The sequence below is a fragment of the Triturus cristatus genome, chromosome 11 (genome assembly GCF_964204655.1).
Source record: "Triturus cristatus chromosome 11, aTriCri1.1, whole genome shotgun sequence".
In the NCBI taxonomy this organism is placed as follows: Eukaryota; Metazoa; Chordata; class Amphibia; order Caudata; family Salamandridae; genus Triturus; species Triturus cristatus.
The window spans coordinates 392,802,422-392,817,379 of record NC_140594.1 but is presented as its reverse complement, the minus strand read 5'-3'; the positions used below and the strand labels follow the sequence as shown (position 1 = coordinate 392,817,379).

General features: G+C 44.7%; 1 protein-coding gene across 1 annotated transcript in view; it reads right to left on the bottom strand.

Annotated features, from left to right (window-relative positions):
• The window catches only part of VAMP8 (vesicle associated membrane protein 8), a 114,365-nt gene extending 104,854 nt beyond the window's left edge, over window positions 1-9,511 (bottom strand). Inside the window, exon 1 of the mRNA XM_085634996.1 lies at window positions 8,860-9,511. Within this exon, the coding sequence (XP_085491122.1) occupies window positions 8,860-8,874 (15 nt within the window). The 5' untranslated portion in view covers window positions 8,875-9,511. The remainder of the gene's footprint in view (window positions 1-8,859) is intronic.
• Between the last annotated feature and the right edge of the window lie 5,447 nt (window positions 9,512-14,958).

The following is a 14,958-nucleotide window of genomic DNA, read 5'->3' as shown; positions in this document are numbered from 1 at the left end:
TTGTCCATTTGAGTTAAAGGATGAGTATCACACTGCCAGGTCCGGTGTTTGAAAGTGCACCGTGCAACCTCTATGTCTGAGTTGCTTTATCATTTTCTCTCCTATGTGTTCTCTCTACATCGTGGGTCTTTGTAAGTGACTGTGCCAGTGTTGCATAAATGGGAATGAAGCCAGATAGGTTTTCCCTAGACTTATGGCTGCCGGCGTACAGACTGTCCAAGAGTTAGAGGTGTTCTTGAAGAGCAATACAGACCATTAAATGTCGACAGCCAAACGCAATTTGTATTAGTGCATCATATATGGATGTGTCGATGTTATATCCTTAGGCATCATTGAGACATCCGGTCATTGTCCATCTTCAAATCATGTGGGAGCCCGTGGACGGACAACATTTTCTGCACTATCAGGATCACTGCTTTTAGCTGATGAAGACAGCACTAGCAACAGAAGTGTTCCTCTGCACTTCACTGATCACTCTTCCTTGAACATAAGCTCTCCACCTATTGCCCAGCAACATGTCTACGCTTTTGGCCATCCCTCCCTTCAAAAAGACACAGACTGACAGAAGCGCCATCTCTGTTCAGACAGCTAATCTCTGAAATCTGACTGCAGCATGAATAAGAACCACTTACAATTGTGGAGTGCAATTAGACAGCTGACGTCTCATTCCCATAGTTGCATGATGCAGAGGACATTAAAAAAACTGGTTGGTATGCACAACTGCATCTCATGCTATATGCAACCACTCATACTTCTGTGCAGTGACATTCACCACACAACATTTAAAGCACGTCTTTAACCCCCAAAACTCATCAAATTACACCCAACACCCTATCAACCATTGACTCTGAATGGGACCAATGATCCTGATGTAAATCAGAGTACTTTGCACGCTCGTCAGAGGTGTGAAGCTCTTCATGAACTCTACAACACAGTGTCAAGAAAGCGCATTAACCATACGCAGTTAATGAATAACCTTCTCCCATGGTTTCCAAATGAGTTCTTATGAGAAGGTGGATGCTGGTTTGTTACTTTATCCTACTTCTGACAGAGTAGACATCTCATTATTTTCTTTTCTACCGTTGCATGTAACACGGAGACCGACACCTTCTCATGACCTCTCCTTTGCGTGGTCAACCCATTGATGGGCAGTACCCCCCTATCAGTCTAGTCTCTGGGCATGAAAAAGTATCTGTTTTTCAGCAATAGCTCTTTTTACATGTCAGCTCCCACTGTATGCTAATCCTGGCCTTTAGTTCTTTCTTAGCCAGTGGAGTCAAAGTGCAGTTGGCATTGCTAATGTTCTGCCACATGCTTACCTCATGAGCATCAATTATCATCCGTAGGCACTCATCTGCGGCAGCGGCTAGTCTGGCCCCTTTCAGCTTGATATTGGCTTTAGGAATGGTACTTTCAATGGTTCTTTTTGCATGGTCTTACGTTTCTTATATTTCTGCACGCTCTGCCCTGGATATTAGCTGGCGATGGGTCAATATGTAGTCAAATTGGTTGTCATAACAGAGGCAGTAGTCAACCTAAACTGACAGTTTTGCAGTTGGATAATTTCTCCTTTCGAATGCAGTGCAAAATGGCAAAACATTGGAACAGAATTAGCAGATGCTTGCGATCTGTAACTACTCAAAAGAGAAGGCCACAGAAGCCAAGTGAAGCTGGGGAATATCAATTCTTTGCATTTACAACCCTCCCTCAGTTAGGTTTTTGTGATGCTGATGGTGGAGATCCCAGAGGGCGGACCCTTGGGAGTCTCAAGGATACATATCTCCTTTAATTGCTGTCCTTCTCCACTTAGGAAGGAAAATGGATTAGTATCAGTTGAAGCTGAACTTGTCACACATACACCTCTGTTCATAAACAAGAGATTGTACCAATCTTGGCCTCCAATTCTCAGTTGTGCACACTTAACTAGTATGGATTAGCTTTACTATCTCAGCTACGTTGCAATGTACTCGCATGTATATTGCTGCGGCAAGGCAGTGTATTGGCTACAAAGTGGTATGGGCCCTGCACCACCTTATGCATGCATGTTTTTTGGAGGACTGGCGGAAATGGGTCTGTTGTACTGCTCAGTTACCATTGTGTTGACTGACAATTCACTATCTACAAGAACAGAGATTTGCAATCTAAGGGATATTTATTGTGGGTGTCAGCTGTAATCAGATCATCTTTGTTTATGAGATGTGCATCACTGTAACAATTTTCTAGTAGGCAACATATTATGCATTTGACCAAGAACCAACATCCTCACCAAAGACATACCTTGTTGTAAGGATTTCGAGCCATGCATGCCCTTTCTCCACCCCTCTTCCTTGTGGTCATTTAGTATGCACGTGCTAACAAGTTCACTTAGTGGTGTGTGAGAACAATATATTGACTACGTTTGCCTCTGCTTGGCTTGCACGACAAAAGTTTAGATGGGGACAAAAGTAAGCAATGACAGTAGTTACTGCGGACCCCACAGTGATCAGCCCAGATACAGGGTGGAGTCAAATCATTTGTGGACATCCTCATCTGTGAACTGTAGGACTAGTGAGTGCCTCATAGCTACATCACTTTTCTTGAGTCACAAAATATTTTGACAGAACACAGGTAGCTGATTGATGCGGTCATGTGTCACAGCAAAGGTAGCGTCACCCCATTTTGCCGAAGACATAGCTCTGCACATGTGGTCACTGGCAGGCCCCGATCATGACTGTTACAAGAAGAGGCATGAGAATAGAATCTAAAATGCAGTTTTCCAAATGTAAGCATTGTAAAGATACAAGTCATCCAATCAGAAGGATGATAAAGAGGCTCTGCTCTAATTGAGGGTCAAACACAAAAAGAGCAAAGTCACTGAACAACAAGCAAGCGAGATGCACAAGAATGACAATGAATAACAAGCAATGGACTGACCCAAAGCCCACTATATGTTTATACTTGAATTTATTGGCGACAATAGGTCTTTGACAACAAACAACTACAGCTGTCAGTAGGCGAGACGGTAAAACAATAGTATGGGGTGGGACTGGGATCTCTTAGAGGATACATATGCTCAGGAAAGGATTCTACCAAAGTTTGTGGGTCTCATATGACATCACCTGTCTGTACATTTAGATATTTTGAGAATTCTCAACACTATTGCAAGTTACACCAAGAAACCCTCACAGCTGTAGATTTCCAGGCTTACTCCTGGAAACCTTTGTGACTTCCAAATTCTCATATTGAAAATATAGATTCGCAAACACACCTGCAAACATTGCTACATTTCATCAGTTCATGTGGAAAACTTTTTTTCTACCTGGAGTAGAGTGACCCCGTCCAAGCAAAGAAGTCGGTTTAAGATGATTTATAAGTAGATCAGTTGCACGTTTAAAATCAAGATACAGCGCCCCACCGAGAGCTGTGCAGTTCTTCAGTCTGTCTACTGTTCACTGAGGCTGGAATTCTGAGTCACTCATACTCCAAAGACATGACATGCAGCTAAAGACCCTTACACCAAGGCTCTGGGACCCAATGGAGAACCACATTAGAGAAAAGAGATGGCAGAAAGCCCTTCCTCTCCACCCTCGCCCATTTTTGAGGGGAGTACCTTTCGCACCCTTGATGCTGAATCACTTCGCGTAACAGCAATAAATCGCTAAACATTTCTAAGGCTGGAATGGGTCAGAACATACATTGTGAATACCAGCACGTTGATACTTGTGAGTATGCACAAACTTTTAGGGCATTCCTGCCTAGGAATTCCAACAACCCAAGAATATTAAGTGAATAAATCCATGTACGAGTGTGAAGCCAGGTTTTCTGAATTGCAAAGGTGGCTTTTGTGGTGGATATCAAGCCGTTTGTGTGGTAAGCCTGGCTTTGGTGTTAAATCAGTTTTAAGTCTTAGGCCCTGTGTATGTCAGACACTGAAAAACACACACTACCTTTACTGTTCGTATAACCCTTAACAAAATGACCAGGCCTGCGAATTAAAGGCAGGTGCTATATTTTTAGTTTCTCTTCCTCTTTTAAGCAGCTGAATAACAGAAAATGCATCTCTCCGGTCATTTGTAACTTGAATGGCCGAAAAACAGATGCACAATTGCTTCCCTCTCCTGCTGTTTTTCTTGGTGAGATCTTGACCAGTTCGAGTTCCTGGCGCGCCAGCTAGCACTCATTTTGCAGATACCAAAGCAGCCAGCGATAAAAAAAATAAACAAACACCTGAGCAATGGGATCACCTTTGAAATGTAAAAAAAATACAGGAGATGGAGCATGGATACCAGAGTTTAGGCAATCAAATAGCTTTTTAAACTAACATTTAAAAAAATAAAAAAAAGCTGAAAGGCCAAAACGCACGCAAAAAAAAAAAAAAAAAAAAAAAAAAAAACACAGGTGGTGTAAATTGTAGGTTTGCTGTATCGTTTCTGTAAAAATCCTCCACAGTCGTAATTTGCATACCAAAACGAACTATTTTTCGCTTACTCTACCCAAATACCTTGACAATCATATCAGGGACGAGGCGTTAAATATCCGGCATAACATTTGCTGTACTTAGCTTCAGTACACGCACTGTCAAAACGGATTTACGTCGCACTGACGTGTTCTGGAGGTGTCAGAAGCCCAACATAAATGACTTTATAAGTAAATAACCCTACAAGAGTCAGACATGAGTAGCAGACCAAGCAAAGGAAGGCTGTATTCATCCAGCTATAAAAACGCGACTTGAATGTTTTCATTACAGTCCAGTAGTGACATCACTAGCCACCTGTAATAAGAAAATGACGCAGCTACTCAACTGTAAAAACATTCAGCCGAGTAGTAACCACACAATGCCTGCTGCCAGAGCCAGGAGACAGGGTGAAGGCAGGTCAGGAAGCAAAATGACATCCTTTTAAAACTATGAAAACAAGAACTAGCTTTTCAGTTCCTTTAAACCGTTTTACTTCAACGAACAGTTGTTAGTAAAAGGGTGCAATTTATAGTAGCTGGTTTATTTTTGTGCCGCTCTTTAGTTCATTACACAAAACCAGAAATTGCTTGGCAAGTTACCACACTTGGTGTGAGCCTGTATGTTTTAAGGAATAGAATTACTTGTGAATAAAGTTCTTTGTACGATGTGGCATCATAAAAGCATATTTCACTCACTGCGGAGTTCTATGATTTGGCCTTCAGCATTGTTCCTTTATAACGTCAAGAAACTCCCTGGTGACTTGCAACACCCTTATAAACGCACCACAAAGAGTACTTAATCCCATTTATAAATGGCCATGGTATGCCTCGCTACTATACAACAGATTTACCATCTGAGATGCAAAAAACCCGATCCAAGATGACAAAAAAAAAAACATAAAAATATAATCAAATAACTTATAACCTAATTGTGATGTAAGTAGCCCGAGTCAACCATAATATATGCACAACTCTATAATCTACAGTATAAATGTGCGATAAACTGCAAGCCATATGCCATACAGATAACCTTGTTTTTTTAATACTTTACCATGCCGCCCTGAGTGAGACGGGTATGCCCAGATGTGGGTCCCATGCACACGTGTCACTGAAATCAAGCTATACCCAGCTGATGAGCCCATAGCAAGGGTGAAACTGGCCCTGGGTTGCTTGTGTTCTGGTTCAGGGAGGATCTGGCCTGGCAGTTTGGGCGGGACTGTTCTCAATGGGGCAGGCTCAAGACGGATTTGCATATAGCTGGGTCCAAACTGAGGTGGCATGATGGGTAAAATAACAATGGACTGGAATGCAGTCCTGAGTAATTCCCAGTGGCAGAGATTAATGCAAGCATTCTATCCATCACTTTTTGCATACTTTATACAGCTAACCTATGTCACTATGAGCTATTTGGATCACAGCTTTTTAGATTTCCTGAACGTGAAAACCATTATACATTTACTCACTCTTAAAACTTAAAAAAACTAATCTGGATATTCTACAGCAATTCCTGACATGGTTTGCGACAAGGAAGAACTGTTTGAGGTAAGATCATTTTTAGTGCAATGTGCCACCCGGGTGCCAAGTCGGCGCTTTACATTCCAAGGGTGGGTGAGGAAGCAAAGCACTAACCTGATGAGCAATGTTGTGATTAATGGGCTAGAACCTGGGGTCAGAGGCTGCCTACACTGAATGGTTCATGATAGGACATACTAGGTGCACAGTTATCAAATGATTTCTAAAGGATCCAGTTGGAGTCTGTGGGCTTTTTTGGGGTATCTACTTATGAAAGGGCTACAGACTATTAGCATAATAAATGGAGAAATACTTTAAGAAACTGCTACCACCATTATAAAATTATTAATAGACAGCCTTGATATAGCGTGCAATTGCCATGGAGTCTCCAACTCCATACAACAAAAGGAGTCAATAAAAAAAAAGGAGGAACAGATAAATACGTATTTAAAAAATACTTGCTATTAGAAACCATTCAAGATACAAATAACGTTTTTCCCAAATGTCTAAAGACCCCCATTAATTGGCGAGGTTCTCTCGACGTTTCAAAATGCCTACTTATAACTAGCAGCTAAGAAGCCACTTGTCACATATATGACACCTTTAACCAGAGCTTACTTTTTTAGCAGATATGCATATACATAGGAACCAGCATCTCAGTGCGGTTTTGGGGTTCAAATGATGGCACAAAGCTAATTACATTAGAATAAGTTTGTGCAACCAAAACATGCCAAAACAACCTTAAAAAGTGGTCACACTTGTTTCAGCATTCTCAAAAAGTGTGATGGGTGTACCGGTTTCCGCTACCCCCACTTTCGATTTCACCTTACAATGTTCCACTTCTAAATAAAAATCTCTTTTATTTGTGACAGTGGGTAACCGAGACACCAGCAGGCGGCAGCACCAAAACGGCTATTTACAATGAGGGTCCCAAACAATAGACGTAGGCTAGAACACTACTGTGATTAAAACCGAGGACCCGGGCACTGAGAGTAGGCTACCACTTTGAACCTCAGTCACTGTCATTAAAGCTTCAGGCTAAGACGCCAATGTTGGGGAAAACACAACCTCACTAGAACTCGTCCTGTTAATTTCAACTATTTTCAACTAAATTGAGCAAAAACTGAGTGATCATCTTTAGGATAGAAGGCAGACCCACATGTCATGCAGTTGAGACTCTTAAAATCTTTGGACCAAACCTCTTGCATGAAACATACAAACACAACTCCAAGGTCATTTGGAAGTGAAAAGTAGCTTATTTAACCAAATAAACACTAAACCATTTCTTCCATTCTTATATGAGAATAATCAGGGTACAGAGGTTGGGGCTGTTATAAATGCTTGTTTAGGTTACTGCAACTCAATCTATTCAGATCGCCTTAAACCATCTAGTAGATACCTCACAAAAGGGCAAAAAATGTGGCAATACTTACAACATATGGCCTGCGGTAATGTGACCATATGTTATTTTAAGATCCATTACCAAGCTGTTTAGTGCCTTCGCAAGCAGGTTCCAAACTATCTTATTTGAAAAAACTGAAACTTTTATATGGTGCTTAGTACCCTCTTTGGGGCAGTTAAGGTGCTTGCCTACATGGTAGCATGCTACACCATGTAGAATGTGTGGTTGTAAGTGTGCTGTCTTTGTTTTGATCTTATGCCAGAAGTGTTTCCATGTCCAATGTGATGACCACCAAGGCGCGGTTATAGTGTTGGGACGCATCACTTAGCAATCTGATGGATGGGGAATTTTGAGGGCGAGGCGCACTGTTTATGTTTTTAGCGAGCTAGCAATAAACCACCTATCACCGAACAGGCACGGAATAGCTGAAGAGATATGAAACATGCCACTGGTCAATTAAACACAGTTAGGATCAGTGCTCGATTTGTGGAAAAAAAAGAGTGGCAGTGCTCGAAGCTCTGCTCAGCATGCTGAATACCAATGCTGGTAGTCTTTAATTCACTTTATGCCTATTTAATCAACTACCAGCCACTCCTGCCCCTTTATCTCACTCTCGCAGTTTCCTGGTGTCTCCCTTTGTGACGGTTTTGCCGGCTTTCTCTTCCTCGTCTTTGCGATCTCAGCATGTTTCCCTATCGTGTTCGATAAAATATCTAATGAGGAAAAATAAGAGCCTGCCACAAAAAAATAAGAGCTGCTGGCCCCCACCGGCTCAAATTAAGCACTGAAATTAGTCCACCTCTGCAGGTTACATGCTATGACCACTTCTTGACATGTCACAATGGCAATCAGAAATGAGATGGCATTAACAAAGTATATCCCCGCAGGTCACTCCGCCATTTATAAATCGTACACCCCCTTTTCAGCAAAGCACCAAAGCGGAGTTTACAAGAAGCAGGTCACTATCCCTCTGAAGGGAGAAGGCAAGTATAAGATTACCGAGAGACTCCTGGTGACAAGCGTCATTATGCGCCAGGCTTGGTTTTCTTAAAACAACAAATGCATACCAGGAGATGTAGCCCCAGTTCGCCTCACAAGAAGTAAAGTTGTAATGAAAAGGGAACGACATTACAACACGGAGTCTCTGGTATTATTAAATCCACTGCGGGTAGCGCGTCCTTGGACAGTAACTAATGTTATGTAAATCTTCGAGACATACCTTTGCGACATCAATAACTTGGCACAACCCCTGACCCGCACCAAGAGATGAGCAAAACAGGATGGAATGGAGAGGGGGGGGGGGGGGGGGGGGGAGACAGACCACAGAGGGGAGGGGGGGGGGGGGGAGGGAAAGACCACAGAAGTGTTGCCCCTTGATGGTCAAGTTTATGTACTTAAAGTCAGACTGCTCCAATCCGGCGGGTTAAAGAACACACCAACAAAATGTTGAAAACAAATACAAGGTATTAGGGGAAAAAATGAGGTATAATAAAGGGGGCGCCGGCACTCACCATTCCTCTGTCCATAACGGCCACTCTTCCTCGAAGTAAAGGGTCGTCACTTTTTAGTTTTGTTTTATTACTCTCGGCTCAGAAGACGGGGGTCTCGTCTCCGGCGCCAGTCAGTGCCTCCTCTCGGTCGGGAAGGGGGTGTCTCCTGTGGTCAGGGGAGCGCGGTCGGTGCAGTCTCCGTGTCACTTCTGTGGTGTAAGTTCCCACCGCTCAGCTGTTGCTCTACGCTAGGCTCTCTCGTCTCTAGGCCGTTCCTCTTCCTGCCCCAGTTTCAGAGCAAAGCGCTTTAGCACTTCCTGGTTCTGGGCAGGGGGAGGGCAGAGAGAGCTCGCCTCCCAGTTTTGCCCGCCTCCCTTCCCTGCTTCCTTAGGGCCGGCAGCGGACGAGGGCAATAGTTGATTTCCCCCTGTCAGCCTTGCATCACGCTGCGGGTTCATGCATTCAGGTTCCTGTGAGTTTTGTCTACAAGAAATCTCTAAGTGTCTGTCACGTGACGCCAGCTGTACACCTCGCCCACTCCTGAGGTGAGCAGCTGCCCCCAGCAGGTGTCAGGTGACTAGTTCTATCCCGAATAGACCGAGCAGCGCTGCATCTACAACTCTCCGTGTTTCTTGTTAATGACTTAACTGCGCGGCGCTTTCTGCTGAATTATGGAACTTGTGTGTCATGTACCCGGGACTTTAAATGGGATGAAAAAACTGCGGGGAGGGGCGAGTCTCTCTAAGGGGCGTGATCGATTTCAGTAAGGGCGTGGCTTAAAAACATCTAAGCTAAAATCTATGCTCAGCATGGTGTGCCGCCCCACTGGTGTTTTGCTGCTTCTGTCATTACATCCAGACAGTTACTACAAGTAACCTTACAACTACAACCAGCCAGGACTATTGGCTTTGTCAATGGTTATTAGTTGTATAACATAAATAAGCAACAACTATGGCTTAGTTGTATTTAATATTGAAAATGATGAGACTGTGAAAGTACTACGACGAGTCTCTTTGAAGTAAATCAGTCAATCAATCAGGGTTTGTAAAGCGCATCTGCTCAATGGAGTAGAGAATGAGAGGCAGGTATGCTGTTCTGGCATCGTGGAGGGCTTTGTAGGTGAGTGAGGAGCGTGAAGGTGAAGTTATATCAAAGGCAGTGAAGGGTGGTACTGCTGCAGAGTTAATATTTGTTTTTGACGCTGATGGCGAGGGCAAAATCCCATCTCAGCACCTGCTTTTTAGAACTGCCAGTGCTCAGCACCGAAAGGACCCGGCCCACTTATAGCACTGTATGTATCCCTATCCCAAGCTCTCTATACAGCTTTGCATCAAAACCATATATCTAGCTGACTGCGTTACTTTTTGGCGCTTTGTTTGGAATGGGTGCAGGTTACTTTGAGAAGACTAAAGAAAATTCTTTAACAATTCTTCGGGGGAGAGGAATTGGCCTAAAGGCTAGGGCGGTCGACATCGACTCTGGGGATCTGGGCTCGAGTCTCAGCAATGACGCTGAACATCCTGTGATTCTGGGCAAATCACTTAACCCTTTCGATGCTTGTGACGGAGCGGTTCTGTCATGCGCGTCGGTCGCGCTGTGCGCATGACGGAACCGCTCCGTCACGGCCCCGCCCGCGCAAGAACCCTTCAGCACAGCGCGGTAATCCGCGCCCCGCTGAAGGGGCTAATCTCCCCATGCCTAACAAAAATGAATGCGTGTCCTAATGTAACGTAACTGGTGCTATGTAAAGTGCTCTGATACCCATTTCGGGTCAAGTTTGCGCTATATAAAACTGCAAAAAAAACGAAAAAACAACAATACCTTAGTATTTCACTTTAGTACAACAGATTATATTACTGCTGTTTGCGACTTGCACTACAAGTAAAAGTTTCCAAGCATCAACGTAGAAACATTGAAGAAACCTAACCGATTATATCTTGGTTAAAAAATGTATCACTGAATTCTTTGTTTAAACCTGGGTGCGCCACTAAAAACGCGAGTCAGATGCCTGCCTATGGCTCATCTCGAGGTCCTCTTGAGCCCAAAACGAGCCCTGCTTTCATGTGGCTGCTGCCTTCCACTAATGCGGTCTCGACCTCTCTGCTGCATTCAACAATGTATCCCACCAAACCCTCATCAACAGACTCTACTACATCGACATACAGCAAAACACCCTCAAGTGGATTGCGCTCTTCCTTACAGGACATACACAGAGCATCCAGCTGCCTCTCTTAACCTCCAAACCCAAGAAAATCATATGCGGCGTACCCAAAGGATCATCCCTCAGCCCAACTTTGTTCAACAGCTATATGACCCCCATCGCAGACATCGTCATACCCCACGGCCTAAATATAATTTCATATTGAGCCGGCACTCAATTTATCCTCTTACTTACCGAAGACCCCTCCACCACCAGAACAAACTTCCGAGACGCCATGACCAATGTAGCCAACTGGATGAGAGCCAACTGCCTCAAACTCAACTCCGACAAGACAGAAGTACGGATCTTCAGGAAAAACACATCCATATGGGACCACAGCGAGTGACCAGCAGAACTTGAACCTACACCCATGCCAACAGACCATACACGCAATCTGGGCATCACTCTTGACAGCGAACTGACCATTAAATGACAATGTAACGCAGTTGCCTCCTCCTGCTTTCACACCCTCCGCACGCTCTGCAAAATCTTCAGTTGGATCCCAGTCAACACCAGAAAGTCTGTCACTCTGGTCCTTGTCACCACCCGCCTTGACTACGGCAATGCACTCTACACTGCCATCTCTGTTAGCCCGAAACTGGACCAGGAAGCTTGTTTCTGGTCCAGGGAAGACATGGCTTGGCAGTTCGGGCTGGACTGCTCCCATGAGGCACAGGGTCAAGACTGATTTGCATATAGCTGTGTCTGAACTGGGGTGGGAGAGTGAGCTAAAGAACTATGCTGGATTTTAACCCAGATCTGTGACTGGGGGTGAGTGTCTGAAAAGTTTCAGCGCTCCGTCCATCATCTCCTTGTGTTTGCTTTGTTCACCCTAAGTTGGCAGGGTATGCCCAGACGTGGATCCCTTGCTCACTTTGCCACAGGAATCAAGCTAGCCTGGCTGATGAGGGGTGTTACCCCGAAACCGGTCCCAGGATGCTTGTTTCCGGTCCTGGGAAGACCTGGCTCGGCAGTTCGGGCTAGGGTCAAGACTGATTTGCATATAGCTGTGTCTGAACTGGGGTGGCAAAGTGAGCAAAAGAATGGTGATGGATTCAACCCAGATCTGTGACTGGGGGTGACTGTTTGAAAAGTTTCAGCACTCCGTCCATCATCTCCTTGTGTTTGCTTTGTTCGCCCTAAGTTGGCAGGGTATGCCCAGACTTGGGTCCCTTGCTCACTTTGCCACTGGATTCACTGGTAAGCACATCAAATTGCTCATGTTATGCCAACTAATGTAAATAACATTGTTATTACATGATGCCATCTGTAAGTGGAGAACTGCTGTGGAGATGTCGCTTCTCTATGTTGATGCATGTCTGCTACGTTGCTTTCAGTGCTCCAGCCCCCGGAGGGGCAAGGGCACATTAAATGCTGTGCTGATGATGCTGCGAGGATAGCAGGCCTCACCTGGCACCAAATATGCCATTAGCATTGACAACACCTATAGACATTACCATTGACAATGCCTATTGCTCTTGGATTGCCTAGATCTATTAGCCTTGCAAATTCTTGTTGGTATTTACCACTTTAACCCCTTCCATGCTGCGCAGATTCCGCCGCTGTGCTGACGGAATCTTGCGCGGGCGTGGTCATGACGGAACGGTTCCGTCATGAGCACAGCTCAACCGTGGCTCATGACGGAACCGTTCCGTCATGAGCACCGAAGGGGTTAAAAGCACACAACTCCTGTAAGCGCAGACATGATATGATAAGATAGCAGTACATTAGCAGATGTATTGAATCTATGCCGTATTGCATATCTGGCTGGTGTCAGATAGCAATCTGTTGGAAGCTTTACCATGAAAATGCTAATAAAGATGGTTGAAAAAAATATAGTAAACTTTGCTTACCTAAAGAAACTTTCCTTCACAATAATTTTGTCCTTGATATTCTTGACACAATATTTTGTCCCATGATATTTCTGTTTCTGATATTCTGTCTAGACACCCACTTTACAGCATGACACTGTGCTCCACACAACGCTATGCCACTCCACTCCATGCCACTCCATTCTACCCCACTCTAGGCTACTCTATGCCACTTTACTCTTCTCTACTCTGCGAGACTCTACTCCACTGTACCCCACTCCACCATAATCTCCTGTATGGCACTCCACTCCATTCCACTTTACTCCACTCTACATCACTCTACTTCACTCTACATCACTCCACTCTATGACACTCCACTCCACTCTACGACCCTCCACTCCACGACACTCTACTCCACTCTGCAACAGTCTACTCTAGGACACTTCATGGCACTTTACGCCACTCTATGACACTCCACTCTACAACTCTCTACAACTCTCTACAACACTCTAGGCCACTGTACGCAACTTCACTCTATGCCACTCCACTCTATGACACTTTACCCCACTCTACACTAGGCCACTCCACTCTTCTCGGCTCCACAGCACTCCACTCCACTCTCTGGCACTCCACTCTACGACACTTTATTCCATTCTACGACACTTTACTCCACTGTATGCCACACTACTCTACGCCTCACCACTATATGCCACTCCAGACACCTTCACTCAGCATCATTCCACTCTATGACACCTTACTCCACTCCTCGACACTCCAGGCTATGCCCCTCTATTCCTGTATGACACTGTAAGCCACTCCACTCCATTCCACTCTGCGACACTCCACTTCACTCTACTCCACGCCCCTCCACTCTGCACCACTCTACACCACTCAACTCCACTTCGCTCTACTCCATGACACTCCACTCCAATCCACGACACATCACTCTACGCCAGTGACAGCAGGTAACATGGCAGAGTGGCGGGGCGAGGGGATGATGAAACAAAATAAGAAAAAATAAAAACCACTTACCTGCCTCTCGCCACTCGCCCCATTGCTGACTCAGTACTCTTCTGCTGCTGCTGCACTGCACAGGTTCTCCTGCAGCCAATCCTGAGGCTAATCTCATGTTTGAAAGCAGCATCAGGGTTGGCCTGAGCACTGTGAATTTGCGCTCCCAGGAAGACAAGGAGCCTCTGCTTTGCTGTCTCCAACCCGACAAGGCAGCTGGGGTTGGAAACAGCCCAGTGAGCATATGTGTTTGGCCTTCCAGAGACAGACGGCCAAACCCACATGCGCACTGACAGCAGTGCTGGGCACCGCTTCTCTCCAGCCTCACATCCTGCCATCATCTACCCCGCCCGTTTAGTTCGTGCTGAAAAATAAAACAATAATAAACCTGTTTTCATATTGTTTTATTTTTCAAGCTTTGGGGCTCCTGGCAGGGTGGCGACACTCCTCCCCCATAGCGGAGGAGTCACTGCTGCTCTACAACACTCTACTCCACTCTAAGCAACTCCACCTCACACCACTCCCCTCTACACCACAAATGTTTAGCCATGCTGAACAGCAATCACACTGACGTACAGCATGGCTAAAACACTTTGGCAAAGCCAATCGCTCTTACATAGGCAAGATCTACTGGCTATGCCAATGCTTGTCCTTCATTATCACATTTGAAAGAGCCTTCAAATTGTGAGTTCAGGATGTGCACCATACAAAAACCTCCTGTTTTTTGTTTAATACGCTATAATGTTGCTCCAGCTCCAATAAAAATCTACCCCACATATATAGGGTACACAGCTGATTTGCCTTTTAGTTCACCAATGACATTGTCAGGAGGTGGGGTCAAGAATACTTTCAAGTTAATGTTTAAAAACTTTCACTTTCGATAAATATTTCTCAGTGCATTGATATAATCTGAAATACTGAAACACATCCACTTGTTAAAGGATATACTTCTTTGAATTAAAGTCATCATATTTTAACGTGATTTTTGTTGCATGACTTCAATGCCAAATGATTTCAGGGCTCAGCTGGTATATAGGCTCTTTGAACTAAGCCTGACCCTTGGCTCAGCTCTGGCCCAGGTCTCTCGGTTGACTTGTT